Source organism: Chrysochloris asiatica, unplaced genomic scaffold, assembly GCF_000296735.1.
Source record: "Chrysochloris asiatica unplaced genomic scaffold, ChrAsi1.0 scaffold00115, whole genome shotgun sequence".
Classification (NCBI taxonomy): Eukaryota; Metazoa; Chordata; class Mammalia; order Afrosoricida; family Chrysochloridae; genus Chrysochloris; species Chrysochloris asiatica.
Window position 1 is genome coordinate 10,029,793 of NW_006408633.1, and position 17,004 is coordinate 10,046,796.

Genomic DNA, 17,004 nt, shown 5'->3' on the forward strand with positions numbered 1-17,004 from the left:
AAGTCGAGGCTTGAATTTTTTCCTCAGTTCTCCCAGCTTGAGAAATGCTGACTGTGTTCTTCCTTTTTGGTTTTCTAATTCCAAATCTTTGCATATTTTATTGTAGTATTTGGCTTTATCTTCTCGAGTTGATCTTTGAAATTTTCTATTCAGCTCTTGGACTTCTTCCATTTGCTTTAGCAGGAGTATTCCTATGAATAGCAGAGAAATAGTCAGATACAGGCGTATCCCTATAAAGGGCTTCAAAAAGTTTGTGGAAAAATGGGAAAAAAGGATATTGGAATTTTTCCGTGAACTTTTTCAAGCCCCTTGTTTGCCTGGGTTCTCGCCATAGAGTTGAGAATATTCATTCAGTGCTCATGGAAGCAGCAGCTGTCAAGATATCTAATGGCATATTGCATTGGGCAAATCTGCTTCAAAAAACCTCTTTAAAGCAAAGATGTCATTTTGAGGACTAAGGTGTGCCTCACCTAAGCCATTGTTGTTGTTGTTATGTGCCGTGGAGTCGGTTCCGACTCATAGTGACCCTGCACAGGGTTTCCGAAGCTGTTAATCTTTACTGGAGCAGAACACCTCATCTTTCTCCCGCAGAACCGCTGGTAGTTTCGAACTGCTGACCTTATGGTTCGCAGCCCGATTTGTAACCACTACTCTACCAGAGCTCCTAAGCCATGGTATTTTTAATTAGCTCCTATGCATATGAAAGCTGCTTGATGTAAAAGGAAGATCAGAGAATTGATGCCTTTGAATTTTGGGGTTGGCAATGAATATTAAATATACCGTGGAAGGCCAGAAAAATAGAAGTTTAGCCAGAATGCTCATTTAAAATGACAAAGGTGAGACTTGGTCCCTTGTACTTCAGACATGGTACTATTAGGAGGCACTAGTCCCTGGAGAATGCTTGATAAGGTAGAGGGTCAACAAAAAAGAGAAAGACCCTCAACTAGGTGGACTGATATATTAGCTACAATGAAGGAGTCAAATAACCGTTGTGAGGGTGGTACAGGACTGGGCAGTGTTTGGTTCTGTTATCACAGGGTTGCTATAGTACCTAACAATAACAACAACAATCATAACCAAAATAATCATAAACAGAAATAGCCAGTTCATTCATGTTACACATGTATTTATAATTATTTCTGTATCTATCTGTGTCAATTTATGGTAAGGTTTTCCTTTTCTAAGCATTCATATTTTCTTGTGTAGTTAACAATGAGATTATTAATTGCTGCTTTCCATCAGAAATGGTAATGTGTAAAACAGGGAGAAGACAGTAAAAATTTGAGACTTTGGGGTATTATTGGTTTCATATTCAATTATTATTTACTTACTGGGATATATTTAGCAGATTTAGAATGCAGTTTTATAAATTAGTGTATATAGCTTTTACCTAACCAGTAGAAGGAGTCATGGTGTGGTGCTGTAGGATAAGCACTGAGCTGCTAACCACAAAATCAGTGGTTCAAACCCACTAGCTACTCCTTAGAAACCTGAAACAGGGTTGCTATGTGTCAGAACTCACTTCACAGCACTTAACAACAACAGCCAGTAAAACCCACTAATGAAGGATTTTGCTCTTTATCATTGCTTCTCATATCTACACCTCCAAAATGAAATTCTGATGGCCAAGTGTCATTGGATCTTTACAAATGTTATGTGTCATTGAGTTGGTTCCAACTCACAGCAAACCTCTATAGGGTTTTCAGAGCTGTAAATCTTTGCAGTAGGAGAAAGCCTCATCTTTCTGCAAAAGGACTGGTGGACTCGAACTACTGACCTTGTGGTTCACAGTCCAGTGCTTACCCTGCAGTGCTTACCTGCAGAACTTGGGGTTTCAAACCCACTAGCTGCTCCTTGGAAATCCTATACAGGTTTGCTCTTCGTCGGAACTGACTCGATGGCACTTACCAACAACTTGCTTCCTAGACCTTCAAACCTTTTTGTAGCCCCACAGTCACCTTTTCAAGAGAGTGTTTGTTTATACAAGGTAAATCGTGTCTTGTCATAATTTAACAGTAAAATCTCTGTTCTGTTCTTACTACATTTCCTGATTCATTCCAAAGTTTTAGCATTTTATTTTTGTGTGGGACATCTTTAAACATCCAAAAATTTTAATGGAAATAATTGGTAACAGCTGTTTTTCATGCATAATTGTGAACGTTAACCTTGAGATGATATATTTTAAATTTTCCAGGTGTGGAATTGGCTTGAGTAGAAAACCTTGTTTTGGGTAGTTTTCCCAATACAAAATCATATTCAGCTACTTGATGTCAACATCATTCAGAAAGAAGAGAAAGAACATCAATGGGTCTTTCTTCTTATTATAGGTTCCCTTCTTATTATAACTTTCCTGATTTAAAATAGTGCATCTTCTCACACACTCACTGTTGTTAGATGCCATCGAGTCAGTACCAACTCATTGTTACAGCAGTTTTAGATTTGAGACTGTCACAGCAGCCTTGGGCCAAAGAGTGTCATAGCAGCTCTTGATCATTGAAGAAACCGAGGCCACTTGGAGAGGTGAAGCAGAGTTTCAGATTTGATTAAGTCGGCTGGCTCAGAGGAGCTAATTTCTCCAGATTCTGAGTGTGGAATATAGGGCAATGCAGACTTATATCGGGTCAGAATCAGGGAGGGGTTAGGTTGCAGACCTGTTTGAAGATACAGGATTGGTTCCACTTAGTAACCTGATTAACATTCTAGTTTGACTTTTGGACTGAGAGGATTGGTCCCATTCAGTAACCTGATTAACATTCTAGTTTGACTCCTGGGCAGAGATGATTGGTCCCACTCAGTAACTTGATTATCATTTTAGTATGTCTCCTGGGTGAAGAGAGCAGTGAGTGTTTTTACCTTTTCCTGTTCATCATAACAACCTTGTATACAACAGAATAAAACACTGCCCGGTCCTGCACCAACCTCACAGTTGTTGGGGGTCTTCCTCTTTTTCTCTGCACTCTACCAAACATGATATCCTTCTCCAGTGACTGGTCCTTCCTGATGATATTTCCAAAGTATGAGAGATGAAGTCTGGTCATCCTGGCTTCCAAGGAGCACTCTGGCTGTACTTCATCCAACACAGATCTATTTGTTATTTTGGCAGCCCATGGTACGTTCAGTACTCTCCTTCAACATCATAACTCAGATGCATCAATTCTTCTATGGTCTTTCTTATTCAATGTTCAACTTTCATATGCATATAAAGCTACTGAAAATACCATGATTTGACATCTTTTCTCTTGAACACCTTAAAGAGGTCTTGTGTAGCAGATTTGTCTAATGCAATATACCATTTGATTTCTCGATTGCTGCATCTGTGAGTGATGATGGTTGATTTGATTAGCTATTTTATAAACTAAGTATTTGGAAAAACAAGAACTGTAATACCAAATATTTACAGTATTCCCTTGAGAACAAGAAACAAGTAGATAAAAGCAATTAGGACATTGACCATTATAGATTTGTTTGTAAGATACATTTGGACTAATTTGCTGCATAAATTATATCTTTGTACAAGATCAACATATTTTCATACTGTCCCCTCTTATTTCAGAGCATTGGTGAGTCAGCAATGTCTGTTGTGTTAAATCAGCTGCTGCCCATGATTAAGCCTTCTCACCAGAGGACCAGCGATGACTATGGCCCTGATGAGCTATTCATTCTCTTGATATACATTTACTCTGTCACTGGGGAATTCACAGTGGACAAAGCTGTGTGTGAGGCTGAAGAAAAAGTGAAGAAGGCATTGGTTCAGGTCATTTGTGAGGAATCTGAATTGTCACCGTTGCTGCAAAAAATCACAGGTGAGTGTTTAACAAAGAAAGAGGACATATCACTGATATGGATAATCAGTTAAAAAAGAAAGGCTGTTTTAGGAAGAGGCAGTAACCATCTTGAGGTCTGATGAATGCTAGGCAGCCTTAGCTGGGCAGAGGATTTCATTGTACAATTCTCGTGTTTTCTAGTTGTGGTAGAGGAATGATCTTCTAATGACCTGTCAGAATTCATATTCCCCAACATCAAAAGCTTTTTAAAACAGGAGAGTACTCATAGGACATTCTTTATTTTTAAGGACAAAGAAAATGTAGATCATTCTGTTCAAAGTGTTTCTGTTTACAAATCCTCTTTAGGATTGTCCTTTTCAATCTTAGGAAAACAACAACCAGAAAAGAAAAAAAAAAAAAAAGAGAGAGTGAAACCTTTACTTAAGCTATTACATCATGATATAGGATTGAAAATTTGGGTCTTCAGGAGTAGTTACTCATTTTGGCTTCTTGTATTTCATCTTGAATTTGAATTCATTGGTATTATCAAATAATACTCAAACATCCTTGTGAAGTAGACTATGCTAATAGGGGGTAAATATTTAAATATCATATAATCTACCGATTTTCATTTCCAGTGTGAATTAAGATAGAACTCATTGGAGGCATTAGTCTGTATTATTTTGTTTCAAATTCAATATTGTTATTTATATTTTTGTAAAGCTACTTTCCATTTATATGGATTGAGCGAGAGTGTCTGTTTGTGAGAAGTTAATAAATCATATATATGCAAACTTAAGTACTTTAAAATCTTGGACGTACCATTTCCTTCCATTATTGATGGAATGTGAGTGTGTTGGGGGAGCCTGAAGGGGCTGTACAGGTGTGTGTAGACTTCTCTCTTCAGGAAGGCTCAACTGAGGCAGATTATGTACTTTCCAATGTTTCATCCTGTCCCCTGTCGAGCCTCCTGGGGAGAGTGTTTTGATTTTTCAGAAGCTGGCCTTGTGACTAAACTGAAGCATTTCATGCACATGCACGTGCGCTTTGCTTTGTCCCACTGCTGACCTTCTCTGTTTTGGGTTATGGAACATGAAACCCTAGCAAGATGGAAACTGAGTGAAGTTTCCATAGAAATGAAATGTTTCTTTGCTTAAGTGTAGAACCTGCTTGCCAAATTAAAATTTACTTAAGAGAAATTTGTGGATTTTGTTCGCATTTCATTAAATACAGCATTATACTTATGTGATTAAATGTACTTGTTTAGATTAAATTGAATATTGACATAAAGATTTTATGCAGTTTATAGTCTTTAGAACTGTGTTTTGATTCAAAGTAAATTTGAAATCTAGGAAAGTTTAATTGGGAGTTATTCTCAATGCATCATTTCAGAAACAGACAACAAGGATAGTGTGTTTTAGCCAAGCCTATGTGGATAGCTTTATTGTATCATTCATATGCTGTGATACTGTTTTTGGAATTAAAGCAATGCTATAAGACTGTTCATTTAATATTCACTCAAGGTGTTCATTGACGCAACATTTCATGCTTTATGAGTTTCTGTATTTATAATTGCTCAGGATAGTGCATTTTCTTGCTTTTAAATATGATTTGACATTTAAAAACACTTTTGTGTATTCATGCTTATTACAGGAAAATATGTAATTCTTGAGGTTGACAGTTAAAAGATTATGGAAATTTTAGGATAAGTTAAAATTTCAGAGACGTTTTAGTCTATGATATTAGCATATGTTTCTGCCTAGTTTACACCTAGGGTAATAAGTGACCTCCCAGTAAAACACTCCCTCACCCCCACCCCCACACACATTGTAGAAAAGCTCTCTTTTCTACTTATACAAAATAAAATTAACAGGGGTTAGCTCTCTATGAATACGGATATGGGGAACTGTACAAAGAAAATTAGTTTGGCCTGAATATGCCCATTAGCGGTTATGCGTTCTCAGTCTTTCTCAGTTAAAACTCTCTCCTTCCATATGCATTAGTATTTGTATGGTTGTCACAGAGAAAACAAAGGAAAGCCATTTGAACGTTCTCAGAGAATGAAATCAAAATGCTTAAGATCTATGAAAACTTGGGATGTCATCATACAGAAAGGTGTCTAAGAGCAAGCTTAGGACTTGAAGGCAGAAATCTAGATTCGAGAACCTCTAGTTCGGCCACTTCCTAATGTGTTTGTATTGTGCATGTGCACACGTGTTTGGGTAAATCACTCAGCATCTTTGAACCTTTATAAGAAGCATAATTATTGATTATTGATGTCTCATGATTTTGCTGAAAATAAAATGAACACAATGCATGTGAATTAATTTTTGGTCTATATAATACTTTAAGTAAGTAAATTTGGCTTTATTGCCATTATTATTTTGGAAGAGTCCTGGTGTGATGCTGTGGGTTAATGTGCTAGACTGCAAAGTCAGTTTGAACCACAAGATTGGCAGTTCAGGTTCACCGGCCCCTCCTCAGAAACCCTATACAGGGTCGCTATGGGTCGGAGTCAACTCCAAGGCACGTAACAACAACAGTACCAAATAAGTAATGCTACTCTTTTTCACATCATAGTGTACCTAGACAATGAGAGTGTTGTGTGTATAGTATATTAAAGTATGAGGTCAGAAGCACCCATCCCTGTAGGGGCTGGCCAGTCTAGGTCCTACTAAACTGACCTTTGGGTTAAGGTGAATCAGCAGCTTGGCACACCTGGAACCTATTGTATGCAAAAAAAGGGCTCTAAGCTATGTTGGTTAGAAAGCTCTGAAAATGGGAAACAAAGAAAAATGAAACATTCATATTGTTTTCTGCTTTCTAAACTTATTTTAGAAAAAAGCGTTTTCAGTAAATAGCTTTGCACTACTCCTTGATTATTTCCCCTGAGCTTTGATAGTCTCTTTAAGGAAAGGTCAGTAAGGGTAGACCTACTTATATGAAGTTTAGTGTAAAGCTAGGGAATGAATGATTTAAAGTATCTAAAAATTCCATGCTTCAGGATAGAGGCATGGCAATGTTATAGAAACAGTGTAATTTATATTTATTGAACTCTTACTTCCTGTTGATAGTTTGGGATTATTAATCTCTTAGTTATCTCATAAGGAGTCCTGGTGGCGCAACTGTTCAGTGCTCAGCTGTTAACAGAAAAGTTGGCAATTTGAGCCCACCCAGTGACTGTGCTGGAGTCCTGGTGTGGTGCTGTGGGGTAATGCACCAGACTGCAAAGCCGTTTGAACTGCAAGGTCAGCAGTTCAAGCTCACCAGCTGCTCCTCAGAAACCCTATATAGGGTCGCTAGGGGTCGGAACTGACTCGAAGGCACATAACAACAACAATGACTCCTGTCTGTCTGCTTCCATGGAGTCCAGATGTTGTTCTGCAGGATAATGCACTGAACCGCAAGGTCGTATTGAACCACAAAGGTTGGAAGTTCCAATTCAGCAGCTGCTCCTCAGAAACCCTATAAGGGTAGTTATGAGTCAGAATCTACTCGGTGACACTTAACAACAACAACAAGAACAACAACATCTGCTCCCGTAAAAATTGCAAGCTTGAAAATCCTATGGTCAGTTCTGCTCTGTCACATGGGTGCTATAAGTCAAAATGTACTTAATGGTATCTGTGATAGTTAAGGTTTTTGTGTCAACTTAACTAGGCCGGTATTTTCAGTGGTTTAGAAGTTAAGATGTAGTAATCCCTTCAGAGATGAGATCTAATACGATGCAGTTCCACCCCCCACCCCCCGTGGTGTGATCTGATATGATCAGCCCTGATCTGGTGTAATTATCCTATATGTTGTAAAGCCTCACTTTCTGGGTTGTTAATGAAGCCCGATGCAGTCTACAGGAATAGGCTTTACCTTGAGTCACTTTGTTTTGGAACATAAAAGACGTTAAACAAACAAGCTGTGTTCAGAAAAGAAGTGCTACAACCAAGAAAGAAGAGCCGGGAGTGGAGTGTGTTCCTTGGACCTGGGGTACCCTATACTGTGAAACTCCTAGATCCAGGGAGAGATTGATCCTAAGACCCATGGAGATCTCCAAGAAATGCTGGGCCTTAAGAAGCTGAAGAGACAGGAGCCTTTCTCCAGAGCCGGTGCCCTGAATTTGGTCTTCTAGCATCCTAAATTGTAAGAGAATAAAATTGTTAAGGTCATGCACTAGTGGTATTCCTGTTACAGCAGCACTGGAGAACTAAGCCAGCATCTAGCAGCAACTGTTACTCAGTGTGGCCGATCATATAGACCATAAGGACATGACTTTGAAGAATAGGAATTTATTTTCTTACAGTTCCTGAGACCAGAAGGTCGAATCAGGGCAATAGCTCTAAGAGAAAGCTCTCTGTGTGTCAGTTCTGGGGGATACTCCTTGTTCCTTTCATTTTCCAAAGCTTCAGGATTCCTCATTTCCTTGGCAATCCTTAGGTGGCATCTAACTCCTTTCCACCCTTATTTGTACTTCCTGGTCTCGGTGTCTATGATGTGTTATCTGAATACCGCAGGTTGTTAATGTGTCTTCCTCCAATCCTGATGCTACATTGGTCTTCATATAATCCAGTTTCTTGGATTATTTGCTCAGCATACAGATTGATTAACTGTGGTGAATGAATACAGCCCTGGTGCACACCTTTCCTAATTTTAAACCAGTCAGTGTCCCTACTGTTCAAACAACTGCCTCTTTGCTCTATATACAGATTCCTTATGAGCACAATTAAGTATTCTGGAATACTCATTATCTCCAATGTTGTCCATTACTTGTAATGATCCACAAAATAAAAAGTCTTTGTGTAGTCTATCAAGCACAGGCAAATATCTTTCTGATATTCTCTGCTTTCTACCAAGATCCATCTGATGTCAGCAGTGATATCCTTTCTTTTGTGTCCTCATGTGAATCCAGCTTGAACCTCTAGCAGTTCCCTGTCAGTGCACGGGTGTAGCTGTTTTTCAATTATATTTAGGAAAATTTTGCTTATATGTGATATTAATGATTTTGTCTGATGATTATCATTGGGTCACCTCTCTTTGAAATGGGCACAAATAAGGATCTTTTCCAATTGGCTTCTAAATTTCTTGGTATAGATGAGTGAGTGCCTCCAGTGCCGCCTCGCTTTATTGAAAGCTTTCAATTTATATTCCATCAATTCCCATAGCATTATCTTTGCCAATGCCTTCAGCTCACCTTGGACTTCTTCCTTCAAATATCATTGGCTTTTGATCATTTGCTACCTCTTGAAATGATTGAACATTGACCATTTCTTCTTGGTACAGTTACTCTGTGTATTTATTCAACTTTTTTTTTTTTTTCTGAATCATTCAACATTTTTCCCATAGAATACTTCAATATTTCAAGTTGAGGCTTGAATTTTTTCTGCAGTTCTATCAGCTTGAGAAATGCTAAGCATGTGCTTACTTTTTGGTTTTCTAACTCCAGGTCTTTGTACATTTCATTATAATATTTGACTTTGTCTTCTCGAGCTGTCCTTTGAAATTTTCTTTTTAGCTCTTATCTCATTTCTTCCATTTGCTTTAGCATGTCTACACTGGAGAATAAGTTTCAGAGTCTTTTCTTACATCCATTTGGGTCTCTTCCTTCTTTATTGTGTTCTTAATGACCTTTTGCTTTCTACCTGCATGATGTTCTTGATATTATCCCACAACTCTTCTGATCTTCAGTCATTAGTGTCTAATGCATCAAATCTGTTCTTCAGATGATCTCTAAATTCAGGTAGGATATGTTCAAGATCATATTTGGCTCTGTGGACTTGTTTTCATTTTCTTCAGCTTCAGTCTGAACTTGCATATGAGCAATTGATGGTCTGTTCCACAGTCTGCCCCTGGCCTTGTTTTGGCTGATGATATGGAACTTTTCTTCCATCCCTTTCCACAGGTATAGTAAGTTTGATTTCTTTATATTACATCTGGTGAGTTACATATGTATAGTTATCTTTTATGTTGTCTAAAAAATATATTTGCAATAAAGAAGTCATTGGTCTTGCAAAATTCTATCACATTATCTTTCTCATCCTTTCTATAATCAAGACCATGCTTTCCACTAAATGATCCTTCTTCTTTGTTTGCTACTTTTGCATTCTAATTGTCAGTAGTTATCAATACATCTTGATTGCATGTTTGATCAATTTCAGGCTGAAGAAGTTGTTAGAATTATTCATCATCTCTGACTTTAGTGGTTGGTGTATAAATTTCATCATCACTGACTTTAGGGGTTGGTGTATAAATTTGAGGTATAGTGGTATTAACTTGTCTTCTCTGTAGGCATGTATTATTATCCTATCACAGATAGTGTTGTACTTCATGATAGATCTTGAAATGTTCTTTTTGATGATAAATGTGACACCATTCCTCTTTAATTTGTCATTCCCAACATAGTAAACCATTTGATTGTTAGATTCAAAATGGCCAGTTCCAGTGCATTTCTGCTCACTAATGCCTAGGATATCAAGGTTTTTGCATTCATTTTTGGCAACTTCCAATTTTCCTAGATTCATACTTCATACATTCTACTTTCCAATGATTAATTGATGTTTACAGATGTTTTTCCTCATTTTGAGTTGTGTCCCATCAGCAAATGAAGGTCCCAAAAGCTTTACTCCATTCACGTCATCATGGTCAATTCCACTTTGAGGATGTAGCTCGTTCCCAGTCATATTTTGAGTTCCTTCCAGGCTAAAAGTACTTCTGATACTATATCTGACAATATTCTAGTGCTCTTCATCATATTTCAATATTCAGTATTCTGGTGCTGTCTGAGAATGTTCCAGTAGTGACGAAATATTCGGAAGCAGTCTGCCACTCTTTCGTCCTTTTCTGTCTTAGTCTGGAAGCTCAACTGACATCTTTCCACCATAGGGGACCCTGTTGGTATTTAGAATTCTGGTGGCATACCTTCCGGCATCACAGCAGATGCAAGCCACCCCAATATGACAAACTGACAGACAAGTGATGGTGAAAATACCATGGACTGCCATAAGAATGGACAAATCTGTGTTGGAGGAATTTAAGCTAGAATACTCCTTAGAATCAAAGATTACGAGACTTGGTCTCATACACTTTGGACATGTCATCAGGAAGGACCACTCCCAGGAGGAGGACATCATTCTTGGGACAGTAGAGTGTCAGTGAAGAAAAGGCAGACTCTCAATGAGAAGGAAGGATGCAGCAGTTGCAACAATGAACTCAAACATAGCAATGATAGTGAGGATGGCGCAGGGTCACCGGGGTTTTGTTTTTTGTTTTTTGTACATAGGGTCATTATAAGTCAGAACGGATTTGGCAGAACTTAATTACAACAAGAAATGAGCTTAATATATAAAGCCCTGTAGGAATCAAATCAGTCTGTAGGTTTTCAGTTCTCCAACTTTATGCTCGAGCCCCTGACTTGTACTGATTACACAAGAAAGCTTTTGAATCTTAACCTCTAGAAATCTGACAAATATCCAGGCAGAATAAATGATGTACTACATTTTCATCATAAAGCAAAGGTCTGATCTTCAACTATTTTTTACTTTCTTTAACTGAGAGAGAGAGAAAAACAATCACATTCTTTTACAGTTTAACCTGGATGTTAGGATGTAAAGTAGTATAGATTTTGCTTGTGAATAGACTTTATTAAGATATCAGTTTCATGGAATTAGTTTTCTTACTGAGGGGCAGCTTTGGGTTTAATATAAGAAAGCAATATCAAGAAAATAAAACCATCCAGAAAGCCTATTTCATCTCAGAGAGAAGGATTTCCCAGCACTAGGAACTGGCATTAGGACTCATGTTTTGGAAGGAATTATATTCATTGTATGCTAAGACATTATATGACTTTAAAACAATAGAATATGAAGGATAAGTTTTGCGGAAAGGACGGTATACAGATAAGTTCTCAAATTCTGTGAAGATGGATTTTTTTTTTTACAATGAGATATATAGCTGTACTATGGTTGCTTTTGAATTCCCAGAATTCTGGCATAAAATACTGACATAGAAATTCCTATTACTCTATCTGGAATAATCAGAAAAACCACACATTGATATGTAAAAAATAGATACAAATTATCTTCATGGTAGATGTCATAGATTAAATTGTGTTTCCAAAAAATTTGTGTTACCTTGGCTGGACCATAATTCTCAGGGGTTGTTGTGTAATAATGCAGCTATTCCCCATAAGATCACAGCCCTGAGCTGATGTGTGAGGAGTCTCTCTGGGGTGTGGCCTGCATCCTCTTGTATCTTGTTGTTGTTAAGTGCTGTCTCATAGTGACCCTGGTTAAGGTTTCTGAGGAGCAGCTGGTGGGCTGGAATTGCCAACCTCGTGATTTGCAGTCCAGTGCTGACCCTACAGTGCCACACTAGCACCACCAAGAACGAAGAGTAAGAAGTGGACCCAGGGGAAGATTGATGTCAAAACACATAGAAATCTCCAAGGGACAATACAGATTTTGAAAGTAGCATTCCCCAGAACCGACAGAGATAGAAAACCTTCCCCTAGAGCGGATGCCTTCAGTTCAGACTTCTAGCTTTCTATACTGTGACAAAATGCATTTCTGTTTGTTAAAGCCATCTACATAATATTAAAGGATGAACTTGATTCCTTATGCTGTAGTATTTCTGTTGTAGCAGTGTTTCAAACTAGTGTTTGATCGTCAATGGTTTTCCTTAGCAATTCCTGGTAGTGTAGTGGGTTAAGTGTTGGGCTGCTAATTGCAAGGTTTGTGGTTCAAACCCACCAGTCACTCCTTGGGAGAAAGATGAGGCTGTCTTCTCCCAATGATTTACAGTCTCGGAAATCCAAAGAAGCAGTTCTACTCTGACCTTTAGGGTCACATGAGTCGGAATTGACGCGATGAGAGTGGATTTTTGTTGTTGTTGTAGTTGTTGTTATTCCTTTCACCTGTCTGTTGCCCTATTTAAGATGAACTATATCAACACAAGCTGAGGAAAGGTGGATCCAGTTGGCAAAACACTGTCCTTAAGGAGACTGATAGAAGTCTAGTGAGCTCGCATCTGGGATTCTTGCATTCCCTGATGGAAATCTAGTAGGGAAAAATCACCTCATCAAATGTGAATGAAGAAGGAGTTGAAGATCTCTGTTTCATTATGAAGGCAGCTCACATTACTTTTAGTTCTGTGTTCCAATGAAAAACATATACGTGTTCTTTTCTCTAGTACAACAAAGTCAAATCCCATAACCAACCTAAAAAAAATCAATTTTCAATGATTTGTTTATGATAGCTTCCCTCTTTTGGAAAGTCCAGGTGAATACAGATCATTTAAACATTAATATTGCTATTTGTGACCATCACTTCATTATAAAAACTTTCATCTCCATTAGAAGAAGGCAAAGACGTTTTATTTTATTAGTAGAGGTAGGTCTTTCAAACAAACCATATTTCTTACTTGGCCAAGTACGTTTTCTAACCCTCCTGGAAAGTTAATCTTCTTAGTAAAATAGGATGTATTTCCTAAGAGAGAATTGTAAATGATGAGCAGCTTTTCTTTTCGCCTCTGTATTTTTTTCTTATCTCATGGCTTTCCCTCAGTAATTCATCAAGTTTCATAATGTACATTTCTGCTGACTTCTGCTTCAAAAGTCCCTGTTTCAGTTGAAAAATGATTTTCAAGATTTCAAAAATCTTTCTCTTGAGGAATGGTTTCTTAAAGCTTGAGCATCCTTCCTGACTTGACAGCGATAAGAGAATTGCTGTGTAATGGGAGGAGTGGTCCTAAAAGCCCACCACCAGCCTTTGAATGACAAGGTTGGTTCCTTAGAGTAGGTGACAATGTATAGAACCATGACAGTCCAGAAGCCACCACTCAACTAAATGAAGACTTCAGGTTCCGGGGGGGTAGAGAGGAGTTAATTTCTGAAAGGATTTGGCCTCATGTCTTGATTCTATAATTATGGATTCTGAGCTATTGTGGCCTGCCACATGCTCAGTGGTTCCATTAAGGAATACACCTTCATCTCTAGTGTTTCAGAGTCCTTGCTTCATGCTGCCAAAACAAAACAAAAACCAATTTTAAGGAATGTTTTTTTCCATTATGGTTTGTAACACTGTTAGATATAATAGGGCCTATTTTTCCTCTTGATTTCCAAGATTTCTGCTAGAAACTGATGAAGAACATATGTCTGCCCTAAATCACCCCCATGAGAAATGTTGGAACGGTAACATTCAGTTTTACTGTCCAACATATTAAAATAGTTAACCACAGCACATAATACTAGACAGCTATATCAAGAGAAGTTTACAATGTTTAGTTCATATTTAAAATATAGGTTTTATAGAAAGTTACTTAGAGGTGCCTATTAAGGCAACTAACTAGTTTGTGCTAACATATTAAGGGCTTGTTCAAAATTACTTCTTTTTGTGTTTAATTTTTCCATGTCCATGATAATTTCCTGTAAGTTACTCATAATCACTGTGTGTGACAGTGAGTAATAATAATTCTTACTCTAACTGTACATTAGATGTGGTATAAATTTCTCAATCATGAAAGAATAGAAAAGGAATGTAGGAAATACAGGAATAGTTTTCTTGAACATACAAATATGGATCAAACAGGAGATATGGTGTGGTGTGGTTTAAAAGAATGCTAGGAAAGAGGCCTGAGCCCATGGACAAGGACTTAGTCACAGAGGGCTAGAGCTGAGAGTGAAGCATCCAGGAGATATGAAGGGAGGGGAGATGCACAAAACACCCAAATAGCTTGATAATCAGAATTCAACTAGAGGAAGAAAAAAACCAAAAACATTTTTGAAAAAGGAAAAGAGGGAAAATTGCTTCAATTTGATGAACTTGACCTATTCTCGTGGAGGTAGTAGCTCAAAATACCAACAGAGAGGGAAGGAGTCTTCACATCAAGTATCAATGCTATCCCCTCTGTACACAGGGTAGATAGGGATGAGCAACTTAGACATTGACTACCTAAAATGAGGGGGCGATAAAGACATGAAGTGACTGGCTTACAAGATTCCAAGGGGGAGTTTAGTTTTAGAGTGTGTGGGGGAAGATAGAGTCCCCACTGAATAGTTTTCATCTTGTCTAGATGAGTCTGGTAAAAAGAGATGGGGATAAGATTCTTACGATTCAGTAGTGAGTAACTGTTATCATGACTAATTGCTACTGTCAGAATTGTAAAGGTAGAAGTTTTGTAACAAAAATGGACGAGTAGTTAAACTTACAGTCCAGAAACAGAGGCCCCTAGGACCATCAAGGGAGAAGAGCACAAGTGGAATGCGGGACCTTATCCAGAGAAGCAGCAACACCAGAGATGGAGGCAGAGATGGGGACATGGAGAAAGGGAACAGCTAAGGACTCTAGATTCATGGAAAGAGAGGAACTGAGAACTGGCAGCCAGGAGGCAAACTTGTAGAATATGCCCTTTTGGTGGTTTCAATTATTATATATGCCTGAGTGTTAAAAATAAAAAGAGCTAAAATGAATAGAGAGAAATACTGTTAACTGATGGTACCTGGAGGAGATTATAACCGACAGATCTGTGTTGGAAGAAGTGCAACCAGAGTGCTCCTTGGAGACCAAGATGGCCAAATTTCGTCTCTCATACTTTGGACATATCTTTAGGAGGGATCACTCACTGGAGAAAGATATCATGTTTGGTAAGGTGGAGGGTCAGAGAAAAAGAGGAAGACACCCCCCCCACCCCCCCAACCCCAGTGAGATGGATTGGCAAAGTGGCAGCATCAATGGGCTCAAGCGTGACAATAGTGAAATTGGCCCGGGATCAGGCAGTGTTTCATTCTGCTGTGCATAAGGTCACTATGAGTCAGAACTGACTCGATGGCACCTAACAACAACAACAATGAAACAAAGCATATGATTTGTTGAATGTAAAACTGTAAACTTTCACACAGTTCACAATAAAAACTTAAAAAAAAAAGAAAGAGGCCTTGGTTTTACTCCTAAATATGGCCCCAGGTGTGCAGCCTGAAAGTAAGTCACTTAAGCCTACAGCAGCCTGAGTTCCTCATTATAAAATGTTGTTGTTGGGTGCCATCAAGTCAGTTCCAACTCATAGCAACCCTATGCACAACAGAACGAAACATTGCCGAGTCCTGCGCCATCCTCGCAATCATGTTTGAGCCCATTGTTGCAGCCTCTGTGTCAATCCATCTCATGGGGGTGGGAGTGGGGGGTCCTCTCTGTTTTTTTGGTTTTTTTTGGATGACCCTCTACTTTACCAAGCATGATGTCCTTTACCAGGGACTGGTCCTCTCTGATAATATGTCCAAAGTGCATGAGACAAAGTCTCACTATTGTTGCTTCTAAGCAATATTTGGGCTCTACTTGTTCTGTGTGAGCACAACTAAGTGTTTTGGAACCCCCATTTTTAACAATTTTGCCTAGTTTGTTATGGTCCACATGATTGAATATCTTTGCATAATCAACCAAACACAAGTAAATGCTTTCCTGATATTCTCCAACTTCAGCCAAAATTCATCTAATATCAGCGATGATATTTCCTTATTCCATGCCTCTTCTTAAACTGGCTTAAATTTCTGGCAGCAACCTGTTGCAGATGTTTTTCAATTATCTTCATTTACTTGTGTGTGACATTAATCATATTATTGGATGATTTCCACATTCTATTGGATCTTTCTGTTAGTTGACCAGGTAGTGGTCTTCAAAATTTCTTGCGATAGAGTAGTGAGAGCTTCTAGCGTAGCATCAGTTTGTTGAAACATTTCAATTTGTACTCCATCAGTTCCTGGAGCCTTGTTTTTCACTAATGCCTGCAGTGCAGCTTGGACTTCTTCTTTCAATTCCATTGGTTCTTTATCATATTCTGCCTCCTGAAAAATATGACCATCTCAACTTCTACCCCTTTACCCATCATCCACTCCCTGCTGTCTTTCCTTGAGTTGATTGTTGACCGATTCTTTTTGGTTCAGTGATTCTGTGTAATCATTCCTTTTTCTTTTTTTTTTTTTTATATATATATACTTCCTGCTTCATTCAATATTTTGCCCATTGTTATTGTTGTTAAGTGCTGTCGAGTCAGTTCCAACTCACAGCGACCCTGCACAGGGTTTTCCAGGAGCAGCTGGTGAGTTTGAACCACTGACCTTGTGGTCCAGTGCATTATCCTACAACATTACCCCAAGACTGAATATTGAATCCTTTAATATTGAAAGTTGTTCTTGTTACGTGCCATGAAGTCAGTTCTGACTTATATCACAGTCATCCATGGTGGAAAGGGTTCAGTGGAACTT

At 38.4% G+C, this 17,004-nt stretch overlaps 1 protein-coding gene across 1 annotated transcript in view; it reads left to right on the forward strand.

Moving 5' to 3' along the window:
• The window catches only part of SCFD2 (sec1 family domain containing 2), a 668,469-nt gene that overhangs the window by 238,684 nt on the left and 412,781 nt on the right, over window positions 1–17,004 (forward strand). Inside the window, exon 5 of the mRNA XM_006868065.1 lies at window positions 3,554–3,803. Within this exon, the coding sequence (XP_006868127.1) occupies window positions 3,554–3,803 (250 nt within the window). The remainder of the gene's footprint in view (window positions 1–3,553; window positions 3,804–17,004) is intronic.